Below are 18,075 nucleotides of genomic sequence, written 5' to 3' on the forward strand. Positions count from 1 at the left end.
TAATCTCAGCTTATTTTGGGGTGCTTGTTGGTGCTCCACTCCAATCTTTGTGTATATAAAGCCTAAACGTTTTCTACTTTCCAAGTAGTTTGTATGGTTCAATTATTTTTTTCTGATATTTTCATCTCAGCCTTAGTTCCATTCCCAGCTTCTTTGTGTTCCATTCTGATCTTACTCTTTATAAAGCATGCATACGTGCCATTTTTCAAATTGTTTCGAAATTATTATTGGTAATTTCTGATATTCTCATCTCAGCCTGATTTGGGATGCTTTTTGGTACTCCATTCCTATTTCACTCATATAAAGTATTTACAGCTGCCACTTTCCAACTAGTCTCCAAAGTGTTATTGGTCATTTCCGATATTTTCATCTCACCCTAATCTAGGGCTCCTGCTGGATGTTTCGCTTGAGAGTAATTTAGTCAATTTATTGCAAGTGTTCAACCTCTATGCGTTTGTCAATGAAAAATGAAGTCTTTGGCAAGCTTATACCGTTCTTGTAGTTTCAAAATAGGACTACATTTTTGCTTGAAAATCAAGAGCAAATTTAAAGCATAAAACAAACAAAAAGGAAAACAAACACACACTTTATCAATGGAATAAAATGTTTAAGATATCAAATCTAAAACAAGCAGGAATGAGAAAATGGAAGGAATAGAAGTTTGAAAGCGCCACGAAGTAAAAATTAATAAAAGTACAAGTTGTCCCTAACAACAGTGATCATGCCACTTTTTCAACATCCAAAAGCTTAGAGTGTATTTTCTCCTTCCGGTCCAATATTAAAATTTGTTTGGGTGACTTGGACTTTACCAAGGTGCAACAACTGCGTCTTACTTTCATTCGTTTTCTTATTTTTGTTTAATTCTTTTCGTATTCTATTTCAATTTTTTTTTTAAATGTATCCAGGGAGTCTCGGTTTTTTGTTGTTTTTGTTCGCATATTTGAGGTCCTTAACCGGTACATTATATTACTTACGTCACACTCAAACAAAAAATTTACAGATCTATTATCCGTTCTATTTAAAAGCTCTACTTAAATATCCTTTTCATTTAAAAACATTTGGGTAACTCGGACTTTACCAAGGTGTTACAATTGCACCTTTGTTTCATTTGTCTTCTTATTTTTATTCTTACCTTTTCCTATACTGTTAAATTTTTTCTGTTAAATTGTATTCAGCGAGGCTTGTTTTTTTTGGTTTTTGTTTGCATAATTTGAGGTCCTTAACCGGCACATTGTATACTTAAGTCAAACCCAAACAAAAAAATTCCCACTTAAATGTCCTTCTCATATCATGCACTTTTGGGCAAAGACCGTGGGCACATGGTGCAGTAGAGGAATTATAGGACCCTAAATGAATTGTTAGGCTTTGATTGATTTAGGACCCTAGAAAAGGTACTAGAATTTTTAATTTGAGATCGAATGGTTCCCTCTCCAAAACTGTATGACAGTCTTATCAAACAGTTTGTGGTAATGAACTGTAAGCAGGAAAAACTGTATTCATGAGGTGAATAGTAATCGAAACTGTAAGAAAAGAAATTTTTAAGCCAATACATCAAAAGATTTGGTTTTTTGTGCTGATTTTAAATATGGAAAGTTTCTTATGCTTAATTTTACAAATTAAAAGCTACATGTCTTGGAAGATGTGCCTGCTTTTCAAATAAGAAATGTTTTTTTCGAAGGGCGATCATATCAAAAAATTGGGGGTGGAAGTTAACCCCACCCCCCACAGCTCTCAGGACAAGGGTTGTAAGTTTTGCTCTAGGGGTATATAAGGTTCCAAAAAATTGGAGGGTAACCAATCAAATGAGGGACTCATTTCATTGGCTATCAAAATTTCATGTACCCATTTTAAAAGTCAAAGTGATCAGAGTGTAGGGATCCCCCTCCCCCATCCAAACACACAAACACGTCATGTTATCCTGAGATGCATCCAATAGAAATTTTGAGACGGCCCTTTTATCCAAAATAGTCCAAAGATCATATAACAAGGCTTTTGAGGTTGATACGAACCACCGGAGCATGAGGGCAATGGTTATAAGTTATGCCCTTGGGAAATTTAAGATTCTTATGAAATGGATGGTTGCATAAACTTTAGAAGTGGCTCATTTGGTTCAAATTAGAAGTTCTAGTTCCATTTTAAGTGTCAATAGTGATGGAAGTCAATAAGCCCTCCCCCAGCAACACCTCTTTTTACCAAATGTGTCTGATTGAAATTTAGCCATGGTAATTTTGTTTAAAATAGTCCACAACCCCCCAGAGCCCAGAGGCAAGGGCTTCAAGTTATGCCCAGTGACAATATATTTTTTTATAGAATGGGTAGTCATATGAAATTCAGATGGACTTTAATTGATTTTCAAATTGGAAGTTATAGGGCCCTTTTTAAGAGTCAAAGTGATTTAAGACAACCTCCCCCCCCCCACGTCCATCATTCTCCATAACAAACATCCAAACAAAGTTTTGAGGCATCAATTTCTTTCGTTCTGTTGAAAGACTCAGTTATTATGTGTTTAGGGATGTCAGCCCCCTCCCCACTCCTCCCAGGGCCTTAGGGCAAGGGCTGCAAGCTATGAAATTTTTTATTGTTTGCATGCAGTATATTTTATTGAGAAAAAGTATGCATGTTTGACTTCTACTTTCCCAAAACACGGAGGGTATTAAGACGAGTCTTTCAGGGAATTTTGAGGGGAGTGTTGAACTAAATTATAACGCGTAGTGTGTATATGGGTTGTCAAAAGGGTTGTCACTCCGGAATGACTGAGTATATTAATTTGAAATTTTTAGGAAATCATAAAGGAGATGATCAATTGATTAAAAAGGCACTATTTGCACGCTACTAATACTAAAACAACTGCTGCTTTTACTGCTATCAAAAGTACTATTATTACTACCACTACTATCACTAAATCTATTGCTTCTGTAGCGAGTACTACTAAGGTTGAGGATATTGGAAAGAAATCTAAGGAAATGTTGAGGGGCTCATTGAATTAAATCAAAACATATTATGTCTATACGGATTGCTGATACGGTTTTATAGGCAATATTTTTGGAACGGACAGAATGGAACGAAAATCGGACAGAATGTTGAGGGGAAATTTGAACTAAATCGAAATACATTATTTTTAATGTTGAGGGGCTCATTGAATTAAATCAAAACATATTATGTCTGTACGGATTGCTGATACGGTTTTATAGGCAATATTTTTGGAACGGACAGAATGGAACGAAAATCGGACAGAATGTTGAAGGGAAATTTGAACTAAATCGAAATACATTATTTTTAATGTTGAGGGGCTCATTGAATTTAATCAAAACATATTATGTCTGTACGGATTGCTGATACGGTTTTATAAGCAATATTTTTGGAACGGACAGAATGGAACGAAAATCGGACAGAATGTTGAAGGGAAATTTGAACTAAATCGAAATACATTATTTTTAATGTTGAGGGGCTCATTGAATTTAATCAAAACATATTATGTCTGTACGGATTGCTGATACGGTTTTATAAGCAATATTTTTGGAACGGACAGAATGGAACGAAAATCGGACAGAATGTTGAGGGGAAATTTGAACTAAATCGAAATACATTATTTTTAATGTTGAGGGGCTCATTGAATTTAATCAAAACATATTATGTCTGTACGGATTGCTGATACGGTTTTATAAGCAATATTTTTGGAACGGACAGAATGGAACGAAAATCGGACAGAATGTTGAGGGGAAATTTGAACTAAATCGAAATACATTATTTTTAATGTTGAGGGGCTCATTGAATTAAATCAAAACATATTATGTCTATACGGATTGCTGATACGGTTTTATAGGCAATATTTTTGGAACGGACAGAATGGAACGAAAATCGGACAAAATGTTGAAGGGAAATTTGAACTAAATCGAAATACATTATTTTTAATGTTGAGGGGCTCATTGAATTAAATCAAAACATATTATGTCTATACGGATTGCTGATACGGTTTTATAGGCAATATTTTTGGAACGGACAGAATGGAACGAAAATCGGACAGAATGTTGAGGGGAAATTTGAACTAAATCGAAATACATTATGCGCATACAGATTATCAAAAGGGCGTATTTCAAGATTTGATTTGGGTGTTTAGTTGAAACTTTAGGAGAATACTTAAAGGGGAAGATCAAGTGACAAAAAGGTAATATAAGCATGTCACTAATAACACTAATACCACTGCTACTTTTCTTTGTGCTACTACTGCTGCTAAACTACTCCAACTGCTACTTCAATTCCAACAACGCTAAGAGTATTAAGCAACGCTAAGTAATGCTTAGAGTATTAAAGCGGAAATGGGCGTCAAAAGGATGTCAAAAGTGCACATCAACAAGACTTTTGGAACGGCTTAACGTGTCAAGGTGAAATTTCTGGATCATCATGAAAACGATCTTCAACTGACCAAAAGGCAATATGCACATGCTACTACCGCTATTAATGCTTCTGGCTTCTGCTACTACTGCTACTACTACAACTAATACAACACTAATACTGCAATTACTTTTACTACCACTAAAACTTCTGTGATAATAGTATTATGGCTAAGTCCATAAAGAGTAGTAGAGAGAATATTGATGGCAAATTATCGATGGAATATGATGGAACACCGTTTGCATTAAAATTGTCAAATAGTGTATTTTTAGAATTGATTTGTGCATTGAGTTTGAACTCTCCGAGAATACTTAAAGGGAAGATCAGTTTACAAAAAGGCAATATGTGTACTGCACACTACTGCTAATACTACTGCTACTGCAATATTTACTAGTTCTACTACTGCTAATGCTATTGCTCCAACTACTACTTCTATCGCAACTACTTGTAAGGTCATGAGCATTAAGATGAAAATTTCAATAGGTATATGAATATACAGGTTATCAAAAGAGCTAATTGACAATATCATAGCAAAGACTAATTGTTTAAAGGTATGTAGTTATACTACTGCTTTGACTATTATTAAAACTATCGCTAAGGATATGAAGGTGAAATTCTCAGAGAATTTTTCTAAATATTTCTGTTATTCGAATGACAACCTGCCATCCTTAGGCAGGTTGACAAAAGGGCATATCAGCGATATCTTAGGAACAGCTTCGTGTGTGAAATTAAAACTTACAACGCTTGTTTTGGGGGATGTTGAAATAACCATAAGACAATATTTGCGTAATAGTACTACTGCTTCTACTCCTACAACTACTACTACTGCTACTATTATTGTTACTGCTACTATTACTATTACTACTGTTAAAGCTAAAACCACTACTATTAACTCTGCTTTTACTGTTGCTACTACAACTACTGGTGTTACTATTACTACTAATAAACTTAAGGGTATCAAGGTAAACATTTTGGGCGATATTGTAACTGTATTGAAATATATCGAAACACATTATGCCCATATAAGTTGTCAAGAGGATGTATCAGCAATGCTTCAGGACCAGTTGATGGTATTAAGTTGAAAATTTCATCGTGTGTTGAAGGTGATGTAGAAAAAAAGATGCTATGTGCATACTTCTACCAATGCTACTACTGCTACTACAATTGTTGCTACAGGGTACTACACATGCTCAGGGTATTAAGGTGAAGCTTTCAAGAAATATTTAGGGGGATGCTGAACTAAACCAAAACGAACTACATCAAGTAAATTGTCAATAGGATGACAGAGCAATATCACAATAAACGCTTACATTACACTTGCTCTTTACGCTAAAGTAGTTTGATTAATTTCAACTATTTATTCTACGGCCTTTGGGATTCAGGAGTCATTCATAAGGAATTGGGACGAAATTTAAGCTTTAGTGTTAAGAGCGAGGTATTGACGAGGGGGCGAACCCTCTTTTATATCCGTAATAAAAACGTAGGAATATAGAAGTTGGTTACGGAAGTTAATTCGTAAGTTACGTATATTCTTACTAATAAAAATGTTCGTAATAAAATAGAAGTTCTAGATGCCTTTTTAAGTAACAAAAAATTGGAGGAAACTAGGCCTACTCCCCTACTCCTTTTTTTCTCAAAATCGTCCGATCAAAACTCTGAGAAAGCCATTTAGCCAAAAAAATTAATTAATATGCAAATTTCGTTGTAATTATTCATGTGCGGAGAGCCAAACTCAAAACTTGTATTAATTCAAAAACGTTCAGAAATTAAATAAAAAACAAGTGTTTTTAACTGAAAGTAAGGAGCGACATTAAAACTTAAAACGAACAGAAATTACTGCTTATATGAAAGGGGCTGTTCCCTCCTCAACGTTCCATTCTTTACGCTAAAGTTTTTTACTGTTTTAAAAAGTACGAGTTGAGAGAAAGAATCGAACTTTAGCGTAAAGAGCGAGGCGTTGAGGAGGGAACAGCCCTTTTCATATAGGGAGTAATTTCTGTTCGTTTAAGTTTTAATGTCGCTCCTTACAAACAAACATATGCTCATATATTTAGAATCTGCTTATTATGTTTTATTACTGCTACGAAATTCAATAGGACAAAATAACATCAGTCTTGAAAAACCTAGAGGCTGTCCTAGCATTGAGTGAACTAATACATGTATATATAACGAAAAGGGTCAGAACAGGAAAATGGAAGAAGTAAAATGAATAATAGATAGTTAATAATGACTTTAGTATATTATATAACATCAAATGACTGCTAAATTATACTAAGAGAAATTTTTTTTCGTTGTTTTTATTTTTAAAATTGTTGAAAATTTTACTGCATTTGGTCACAACTAATTTGTAAACTAATGCATGTATTTGTAATCACAAGGTCAGAAATGGAAAATAAAAGTAGAAAAACATTAAGAAGATAGTGCATAGTGACCTTAGTATAGGACATAGCATGAAAAAAGCTAATGCACAATCAGACAAATTTTCCTTTGGATTTCAACTTTGTTGAGTGGTTATGTAGCAATAGCCACTCGAAGTTAATTTTATTGATTATATAATGAGAAAAATGCGTTCAATAAAATAAACAGAGACAGTAAATGGTTACACCTCGACACATTAATAAACACAAGATGAACTGATAGGCTTTATTTATTTCAGATTCGATTGACCTGTGGACGAGGTCACCAACAGGGTGCAAATGTCCGTTTGATGAATTTTCTCAAGAATGTGCTTGTTGTGCTAAGGGAGGTTGCAATTGTGGCCATGACCAACCATCAAGATGCACTCAGTGTGGATTAGAAAACAGGTGTCTTAACTGTAAGCAAAACTAATTTGTCTACATAACCAGCTTAAAGTGGAAATAAAACACGGTCGTTAATTTAATATTATCTTATATTAGATTATGTATAATTTATACAAGTAAATTGTATTATTTTGGTAAAATACTTAAAAAATAAAGAAATACTAAAAAAAAAGAAAAAACTAAAATTTACTTCACAACTAAGGCAGCGATAAAAAAATGGACTATAAATTCTGGATGTTACAAGCAACCTTCTAAATATATTGTTCTATGTTGGTACCTTGTGTCCTGACTATACATACCTCTAGCTTCAGCTTCATAATTTAAGAGCATTCTTGAAGCTCTGCAGGTATAGAAAAATCCCACCTGAAGTCTCTTCCCATTGGTGAATTGAAATCGACCATTAGGAATTGGTTTAAGAAAGATTTTGCGGTTCAAATTTACTTTATATATCTGAATAGATAAAAAAACGACACAGTTTGGAATAAATAGAAACTTTGGAGGGCTGTGCAAGCCTTACGTGGCCTCATGCTGTGATGAATTGGCAGTAGTAGCAGTAGTATTTGTTGCAATGAACTTGAGGCTCGTAATGCAGTGTGCCTTTTGTAAGTCTTTTCAAATACTAAACTAACACTTGAAAATAAATATTCCGAAATGCCTATCAAGCAATAATGCCAAAATTTGGAACTAATTGTAATCCAAACCTTATTAAATGGAGTGGTAGACGTATCATCCCCCCTCCTCACTAGGCTGCTCGTATTTCCTGTGCTTACTGAATGTTAAATTACTCATTCTTTGCCTTTTTCAGACTTGAGATACATTGTGTGTGAAAATTAAATTCTCAGAATAAAGAGAAATTTGAACTTGGCTTGAATTTGAACCATAGAGAGAGAATAGTTTTCTGGTGCTTTATATTTTAAGAAAGCTGCTTTCCCTTTTCTATGCTCATGGCAGAGTAGTAAATAATGACGAAGACCACACTAACTTTCCATAATACAACTACAGAAGAGAGAGTAATGAGGACTTTTTTCCCCCACACAGTGGACCAACAAAACCTATTTGAATATTCGGCCCTATATCTAAGGGTTGGTTTTTAAACAAACGTTTTTCAGTTTTGAAGTAATGTTTGGGATATAAAATTTATAAAATTTAATAAGAATTAAATTTTATTACAGACATACTTTTTGGCTACGGGTACCCAATTTCTCTCATAAATACTGCTATTGCTCAAAGATTAAAGATGCATTCTTCTAAAGTCTTAAATCCCATACCAGAAAACGATTCGAATAATCCCACAAGCACGATTTACCTACCTTATATTCCGAAAATTACTTCAAAACTGAAAAAAGTTTGTTTAAAAACAATTTACGTGTTGTATTCACAAGTAATTTAAGTATAATGAATCTTCTCAATTCTGGTAAGGATAAAACCCCACTTACTCGTCTAAAAGGGGTGTATCAAATACCATGTAGTTGTGGAAATTGTTACATTGGTCTAACCAACCAAAATTTAGGAACAAGATTACAGCAACGCAAAGAAAGTATTGAAAAACAATTAAAACCTAGAAATAACTCCATATCATTCGATTCATCTTTAAGCAATTATATTTTCGGAAATCCAAACCATTATGTTCTATTTGATGAAATAATTCTAATTAGCAATGACCTAGGAATCAAACAAACAGTCCGCGAGGCAATCGAAATTAAACGAAACTTAAATAATAATACATCCCTAAATAGCGACTTGGGTGAATACACACTCAACCCTATGTACACAAAATTAATTACAGAAAACAATCTAATTCAAAATAAAACAAAATAGGAACGAATAAAAACAAGCCCAATCCCAAAAGACCTACAAGATTAGCTGCAGAGAAGGCAAATATCGTAATAAGAAATTATTCCAATTTTTAATAAATACAGTTGGTTCAATGAATGAACCTTTTTAGCTTGTAAAATGTTAGCTTTTATCACACAGTCTTGCCTGAACTTTTCGTTAAGAAGTAATGATGCCAAGGCCATTTAAAAAAAAGAAGGGATTTTTAACCGGAAACTTATATTGTAAGTGTTTTATTGTTTATTATTTTCTCTGCTGAAGACGGCGCTTATATATAGGGCCAAAATATTCAAATAGGTTTTGTTGGTTCTCTGTCTTTGGGAAAAAAAAGTCCTCATTACTCTCTCCTTTTTAGTTGCGGCAGAGTAGTTTCTTTCATTTAATTTTTGTTATTTGTGTGACACCCCTAAGATTTTTTTTCGTTTTTATCCTGGAAACAAACTGCAAATATCACTTGAAAGGGGATTTGAAACATAAAAAATCACTGAAACGTCAAAGTACTTGGCATTTGAATATTTGTTCATAATTTAAATAGATATAACACAAAGTAATTAAAATAACAAGTATCAGCTATATCATGACTTTTTTGTATAACCAATTTGGCCGAATAACGGGTATTGTATATGGCGTGCATTCCTGCAGTAAAGAGAGATATTTTCTATACATTGTTTTTACCCATGGGCCATCGCATTGGTGACATTACTGTAGAAAGTTTGCGAAGGGCTTACTCAATTGCAAATTCTAATGCACTTCTGCATTAGCGTCTAATGCACTTCTAGAGAGCCAAACACATTTAAAGGATAATTTTGACTCTTTGCCACAATTCTACTTTTTAAAACAATTAAAAACTTTAGCGTAAAGAGCGAGGGATTGCCGAGGGGACAACCCGTTTCATATACGGAGTAATTTCTGTTCGTTTTAAGTTTTAATATCGCTCCTTACTTTCAGTTAAAAAAAAACTAGTTTTTTTTTTATTTAATAAGAATAAAGTGATGATATGAGCTTTAACTAGACTTACTCTACAAGCCTTTCTTTCTCGTTTAAACCTTTTTTCTCAGTTGACACGGAATCGTAACGAGCTTTGATACTTGATCTGTTCTTTCACAGAAGGGCAGAAGGAAAAATTACCGTTCAATATTAGATGAACCTAGGGCACTTAAATGAAATTTCCAATAATATGTTCGACAGAGAAAAAATATTATAAAAGAATGGAACGAATGCTAGCAAGGGACGTTCTTGTCAGTGAAAAATTGCAATTTTCTGTCTTTTATCATGCTACAATTACTGGTAATTTTCTTTCGTGTCTATTCTGTCTAACCGTCACCGCAAAACAGTCCCTTGTTTATCAAAAAGGTTTCTTAATATTTCTCTGAATAAAAGAAACAAGGAAAGATTAGTGAGTCTGCTGTTATAATTAAAAAGATGTTGTGTGATATTTTTTGCGCGATCCCTGTCACAGCTTACAATGATGAAACAAGCAAGTTTTTTTTTATTCGTTCAACCAAACTGTCACATGTGATAGTTTTGTAATTGTGAAAATATAGCCAAAACTGCAGAATTTAAGCCTTCTGGTCTACATTGCACTGCCAGCCCTTGTTTTGAACACAGCTGAACAAATGGTTCTGGTCATTCTGTCATGAGTGTTAAAATGTTAGATACAAATTCTGGGATTATTACTGACGGTTTGTTATTGAAAGCAAACCCACCAATAACAAAACTAAATAAACGCTCATTTCAAAATTAGATAGTCCACCTTTTATTATTCATTAATTAGTTAATTAAGCTCCGTTAGCTAGCTAGCGATGACTAACACTCTAGCCTAAAAATTAATTATAACAAGAGTAATAAACAAAGATAAGTATAACAGAATACTTAATAAAGTAAAGCTTGGCCTTATATTCAAAGCTAGGACTTAAAACAAAACAAATACTTAACAATAAACAAAAATGCCAACGAGGCAGGCACACGCGAAGGATTTTATATATTTTTTAGGGGGGTGGTTAGTTAAAAAAGCTTTATTTTACAGTTTTTATAAGGATTTTACCGAATTTTGGGAGAATGTATGATTTAAAGGGAGGGAAAGAGAACCCCAGGCCTTCCTTTGCAAATGCCCTTGCCTTGGGGCACAAGTAATGATGGAACTTAGCATGATTGGTTATACATTATTTGTTTAGTTTTTGGACAATTTTTAAAATGGAACTTTCAAGCGTCCGATTCGAATAAAAGGACTACCGACGCTCAACAATCTGGTTTTCATCTTGGAAAATACTTTTATCATCAAAGTGGGTACACTCTCACCACGCTACACCTCTTTAGCCCAAGCTTGAAAGCTTTAAACAACACTTGGGGCCCTTCACCTGGTGAATAAGCTTTCTGAAAGTTACCACCAACTCCGTTTTAATTCAATTGCCTATTTGTTGACTTTTTTTTCAAATATGCATTGTTTCTCTCTTATCACTTATAGAAATAGTTGGGAAATTTGTTTTATGAAGAATGAAGGAAAAATAGTCTATCCCCATCCCTTGAAGTTCCGAGTCCCTGCAAGTTGGAATTGAGCTTTTGCTGCCAAATTCTTTTAGTTCCATCTTGGACGCCTAGAAAAACTTTCAATGTACAAACCACTGGTTTGAAAATGAGCAACGTTGAAAAACGAGCAACACATTTTAAGATTCTATCAGTCACATTTAAGTTCAGGCCATGCGAAAATTTAACATTAACAAATGAAAAAAAAAGCAAGGCATTTTAAGATTTTATCACTCACCTTTAAATTCACGCTAAGTGATACTTACCTTTAACAGTTTAAAAACGAGCAACGCATTTTAAGTTTTTTCACTTAAATTTAAATTCACACTATGCAAATACTTAACTCTAACAGTTGAAAAACGAGCAACTATTTTAAGATTTTGTCACTCGCATTTAAATTTACGCTATGCAAATACTGTCATTTAACAGTTGAAATACGAGCAATGCACTTAAATATTATTTCACTTAAATTCAAGTTCACGCTATGCGAATACTTACCTTTCAAAATTGAAACGCAAGCCCCACATTTTCATATTTTGTCACTTACATTTAAATCTACGCTATGCAAATACTTACCTTTAACAGTTCAAAAGTTAACAGCACACTTTAAGATTTTGTAACCCACATTTAAATTCAGTCTATGAGAATACTTACCTTTAACATTTGAAAAACAAGCAAGGCATGTTAAGATTTTGTCACTTACCTCTAAATTCACGCTATGTGAATACTTGCCTTTAACAGTTTAAAAACCACCAACACATTTTAAGATCTTTTCACTTAAATTTTAATTCACGCTATAAAAATGCTTACCTTTAATAGTAGAAAAAACGACATATTTTAAGATTTTGTCACTTACATTCAAATTGACGCTCTGGAAAAACTTACCTTTAACAGTTTAAAAACGAGAAACACATTCTAAGATTTCGTCACTTACATTTAAATTTACGCATGGAAATACTTACATTCAACAGTGCAAATACGAGCAACGAACTTTAAGATTATTTCGCTTAAATTCAAATTCACGCTATGCAAATACATACCTTTAAATGTTAAAACACAAGCACCGCTTTTTCAGATTTTATCACTTACCTTGAAGTTCATGTTACGCGAATAATAGCCTTTAGTAAAGCGAATACGATATGCGAATACTAGCCTTTAGTAAATTCACCTACCTTTAAATGTGCAATATGTACTATAATCCTAACTGTTGATAAAAAGCCAGAACTAACGTATTCCGTTTGTTTTTTCTTGATTTTGATGTCATACTTCTACTATAGAAGAGGAATTTTTGAATAGCTGGGAATTGGTTGGGAAAGCTTCTATCAACACTAATCTGTTCCCAACTATTACCTTCATGTCTTTGCATCTTTTGCCGGGATCATCTTACAGATAAGAAAACTGTTGTTGGAACATTACATCTTTTCTAATTTCAAATAATTTTGCCGTAAATGTCAGCTGTAATTGGTCAATCATAAGTTTTATGCTTGAAAGTTGAATATCTTTCAAATTAGAGAAATTACGAAAGGGATATTTTGGCACTGAGGTCATGGGTAATTTTTTATTTTTAGCAATTTGTCTGAAAGCAATCGGGCAAGGGAATATGCCTTTTTGAGTCATCAAAGATGAAATGAGGATTCATTTGTTTCAATTTCTGTCAATACATTTTTTGGTGTGTAATTCAAAATGGAATTGGATATGCATGAGAATATGGCATGGCTACTAGAACAAACAGTTTTAACAAAGCGTAAAATGATCAGGAACTAGTACAAATGACTGGCAACCATGTCTATTTCCTAATATGGAAAACTATTTAATTTTTGTCATTCAAAAGATTAACCTCTGTCAAAAGAATGTAAGTCAAAGAAGGTGGTTATGCTTAAAAGCTAAAACTTGAAAAGTTTAAGTAAAATAATGAAGAAAATAGCCAGTTTCCATGTCTTGTTTTGTATTCTTTTTCTTTTTTTACATTCTTTTAAGTTTCCTAATAACAGATTTACCTACCTTTTTTATTTGAACAGGTATAGAGATTTCGGTTTTCTAATTTAACTGTATCAGATTTGTCGATAAAAATAAATACAGTCAAAACACTGTTATGTTTTTTTTAATTCAGCTTAATTTCGGATGTTTCATACATCCCTTTTAAATATCTTACCAACTTCCTGCCAAACTCCTCAAAATATATGATCTCTGCATTAAACCCCGTCAATTGCATCTACCTATATACTTTACTCTGTTGGTAGCTCACTGCCAATCATTAATATTGAGATCTAAAAACAATTGTGTGATAATACACAATTGGTACCTTTAAGAAAGTGAGTATGTTTGTCTTAAATGGTAACAGAATCAATTCAAACAAATCTTATTAAAGTTGAATTAAATTAGCTTAATTACATTACCATTATATTAATACTATATACATTTAATTAATTTTCAATTACATTAGTAGTATTGTTAAAAAAAATTATATGAAAAAGTTTTAATTCAAAATTAATCTGCGCTAGCTAATTAATTTTAATTACAAACAAATCTAATTGTATTAATTTTAAGTACATAGTTCAATTAATTTAAAAAGTTAAATTAAACCAATTTAAACAAATTAAATGGTATAAAAGTAAGCAATACATAAATTTGATAGATCTACCTTGTTTTGTCTAGCGGCATTGGGATCGAGAAAAAAATTTCAAGAAAATTGTTTTTGAGGCTTAAGGGGACTCCAAACTTTGTGCCTGGGGAAAGGGGTAAAATCGTTTTTCTTAGATATTGCAGAACGGTAAACGCTTCAGTTTATTCTTTTTTTTTACGCATATTGTCCAGCAAGCTCTAGTACAACTTACAAAATTTTTTGAATAAAAATAAACCTAATGGAAGTGAATAAAACCTTAAGGATATTCCATCTTCGTTTGAAAAAATACTTCTTTTTGTTAATTGAAAACCTCGTACTTCTTAGACCCGGTTCTATTCAGAACTCATGTCAACAGAATAAAGAATTTGTGTGTTCGATTGGGATTTATGTCGACAGTACATGTCGACACATTGGATTTATGTCGACAGCACTAGCGTTAATTTGTCTCTGTCGACTGTATGTCGACTCTCTGTCGACTTTGAATGACATTAAAAAAGATCATCTGAAAGTAAGGAGCAATATTAAGAATTAAAAAAAATCAACTGAAAGTAAGGAGCAATATTAGGAAATAAAACAAAAAAAAATAAATAAAAAAACAGCTGAAAGAAAAGAGAAATACTAAGAATTATTTAAATATTAAGAACTATTAAGAATAAAAAAAAATCAATAAAAAACAATTGAAAGTAAGGAGTAATATTAAGATTAAAAAAATAAAATCAATAAAAGAATCAACTGAAAGTAAGGAGCAATATTAAATATTGAAACAAAAAAAAGCAATGATGAAAATCGACTGAAAGTAAGGACTGAAAGTAAGGAAAATCAATTGAAAGTAATAACTGAACCTTGCTCTTCATGTTAAGGTTTTTAGTACTTTAAAACAGTTTCTCATTCTATTTAAACGATCCCTTGTGTTTCAAGAGTCGTTCTTAAGGATTTGAGCCAAACAGTAAGGCTTAACGTAAAGAGCGGGGTACTGAGGAGGGGACAGCCGGGGAAAAAATGTTCAGAAACGGCCAAAAAACATTTTCTTTGGCTACTTCTCTAGGAAGGAATGGTCGAATAAACGGGGATATGAGCTAATTGATTGGAAATTAAATGTGCTTTTTTCATTTCCTTAAGTAATGACAATAATTATAAGGCAACCAGCCTTCCTTCCTGTCACTTTTTTTGCTACCCAGCTTTTGTAATTCAATTACATTGGATTAAGGTTTTGAGTTAGATTTTTTGTTTGAAAACTTTGCGAGGTCTGATAAATATGCCTCCAGGTTAATATAACCTTCCAAAGGCCCCGAGACAATCTCCCTCATTCATGTATATTACTATTGTATTAGAAAAGTTGGCTTTGGTTGATTTTGGTTGGATCTTACAAGGGTCGTTCACCAGACCGAGATTCTCAAGAGTTTCCCAAGGTTATATTCTAGATATAATATTTACCAGAATAAATAGAAAGATGCTATTTGCACCAGATTTATGAGGTTTTCTGCAATCTCTTGATAGTATATTTTGCGATAGTTTTGAGATTTCAGGAGCTTTTAGAGAAGGTGGGACAAGAAGACTTTAAATTTAATGTTAGGGAAAGAAAAATGGGGCTTATAGTTTTTTTCTTATTCAGCATTTTCGTACTGTAAGCTCTTGTAGGACCTAATCCAATGTACAGTTTAGTAGTGATGTAAATTGAAATACCTCATGTGTTGCCAGATTATCAAAATGACATATTTGCAATATCTTTGGAAAGACTTGGTGCTTTAATTTGAGACTACCAGCGAGTGTTGGAAAAAAAGGAGGGAGGGACAATGGAGCTTCTAATTTTCTTAATGGGGAGGGATAAAATACAAATTGTTTCTGGTCAACCTAAAAGTTTCTGGACCGAGGTCACTATGGGACAGGGAATCTATTCACGGTTAAGGTGCAAGGTAAATCAAAAGAAGAATATGTATTCCCAGATTATCTGAATGAAGTATTTACAGTATTTTAAAGATAGCTTGGAAGATCAAGGGTGTTTTTTTTTCTGAGTGGTTGGGGTGTTTGGATCTCAAAGTTTAATTTAAAGGAGTGGAAAAGAAGGGCTGAACATATTTATTCTCAAATTTCTATAAAAATTTCGAAGTTTCAAACCCCAATGGGAATGGACTCTATTCATGGTGAAGTAGCAATGTAAATTAGTAGACGCTATATGCATTATAACCCAGGGGAGTAGAATAGGGTTCTACAGTATCTCAAAAAGGGTTTGGAAAATTGAGCTGAAAGTTTCAAGCATTGTTTGGGGGGTTTAATGAACCTAATACTTAGATATAGTGGAGGGTGAGAGGCAACTCTAAAAACACTGTGCGTATCCAGGCTATTGAAGTACCATACCTGCAATGTTTCAAAAGCACCTTGCGGGATTCATTTGAAGCTTTCAGGGAAATGAGGAGGAAGTGAGGGGATTTCAAAGCCCCGTTGATTTTGAATTAAAATCAAGTATTTGTGTGCATCAAGCCATGGCTAATTGTAGAAAACCCAAGACATATAGTCCGATCAAGTGAGAGGCAAATCAGACACAAGCCCTCATTAAGATTGTATAAAAATGATGTCAGTTCATTTGTTAATAGATAAGTCTATCAATCATCCGTCCATGGGTCATTCCTAGGGCAGAACTAAGGTTGATAGCTATGGAACTAAGATAGTCATATAACCCTATAGTTCTCCAAGCGTTTGGTTAAATGGTATGGGTAAACGGCGGGATTAATTATGACTCTCTTATTGGACCAATACTTGTTTGTTAGCTTTTAGAAAAGCACAAATTGCCTACAAATGGCCTGGAAATGCAAGGGGAATAAGAGTCCAAAGTTTAAGAAAGCCTGTCTACCTGGAGTGTTTGGCGAGTGAACACATTTATAAGCCAAAGCAGTTGGGCTAAAAAAAAAATGAATTAAAGATTGGTTGACCAATGTTTAGTTGGCTGTCTGTGTTTGTGTCTTGGGTATGAATGTCTATGCTTGTCACAAGCTCAGGGAGTTTTACCAACAAGTTTTACCTATTTCGAAGTCTTAAACCCCTACGGAAATGGAATCTATTTATGGTGAAATAGCAATGTAAATTAGTAGACACTAGATGCAATATAACCCTGGGGATCATAATAGGGCTCTACAATATCTAAAAAAAGGTTTGGAAAATTGATCTTAAAATTCCAAGCGGTGTTTGGAGCGTTTATTGAACCTAATACTTAGGTTTAATGGAGGGTGAGAGGCAACTCTAAAAACATTATGCGTATACAGGCTATAAAAATACCATGCCTTCAATGTCTCAGAAGCAGCTTGCGAGTTTCATTTGAAACTTTCAGGCAAATGAGGAGGAAGTGAGGGGACTTAAAAGTTTATTTTGAGGGGTAGCAGGGGCTTGGGAGTGGCTCAAGGCACTGAATTAAAACTTTCGGAGAGAGTTTTGGAGGAAGGTTCAAGCGACCCTCGAACCTTTTCTTGGGTTAAAGCTTAGACAGAAAGGGTCTAAATATTTTATTCCGAAAATTTTTCTAAGTTCTTAGAACTATGAGCCTTCGTTGGAATAGAATCTATTTCTGGTGAAGCAGTAATTTGAACGAAACAAAACCAATTGTATCCAGGTTATAAAAACAATGTATTGGAATTTTTCACGAACCCCATGAGAGATCGAGTCAAAACTTTCATTGAGTATAAAGGAGCCAAGTGAACCTCAAATTCTGACTTAAGGGGGGAGAGGTTAAGTTAAGGAAATTGCAAGTCAAGGTAACCAAAACAAATATATGTAACATCACTAAAACGAATTGCTGGATTAAAGCCAAAACTTCTGGAGTGTTAGGGGGGAGGGATAAATGTACTTAGTAGTCAGTGATTTGAGGGAGGGGATGTAGGAGCCAAGTATGTATCTCCAATCCACCTAAATTTT

At 33.6% G+C, this 18,075-nt stretch overlaps 1 protein-coding gene across 5 annotated transcripts in view; it reads left to right on the forward strand.

Annotated features, from left to right (window-relative positions):
* The window catches only part of LOC136039519 (uncharacterized), a 188,915-nt gene that overhangs the window by 55,910 nt on the left and 114,930 nt on the right, over positions 1 to 18,075 (forward strand). For 4 of the 5 annotated variants that reach the window (XM_065723319.1, XM_065723320.1, XM_065723317.1 and 1 more), the window contains one exon: positions 7,049 to 7,207. In XM_065723319.1, coding sequence (XP_065579391.1) covers positions 7,049 to 7,207 — 159 coding nt within the window. Of the gene's footprint in view, positions 1 to 7,048; positions 7,208 to 9,168; positions 9,251 to 18,075 lie in introns of those variants that run through there. The other variant, XM_065723321.1, reaches the window with a different exon arrangement.

This window comes from Artemia franciscana, chromosome 19, assembly GCF_032884065.1.
Source record: "Artemia franciscana chromosome 19, ASM3288406v1, whole genome shotgun sequence".
Taxonomy (NCBI): Eukaryota; Metazoa; Arthropoda; class Branchiopoda; order Anostraca; family Artemiidae; genus Artemia; species Artemia franciscana.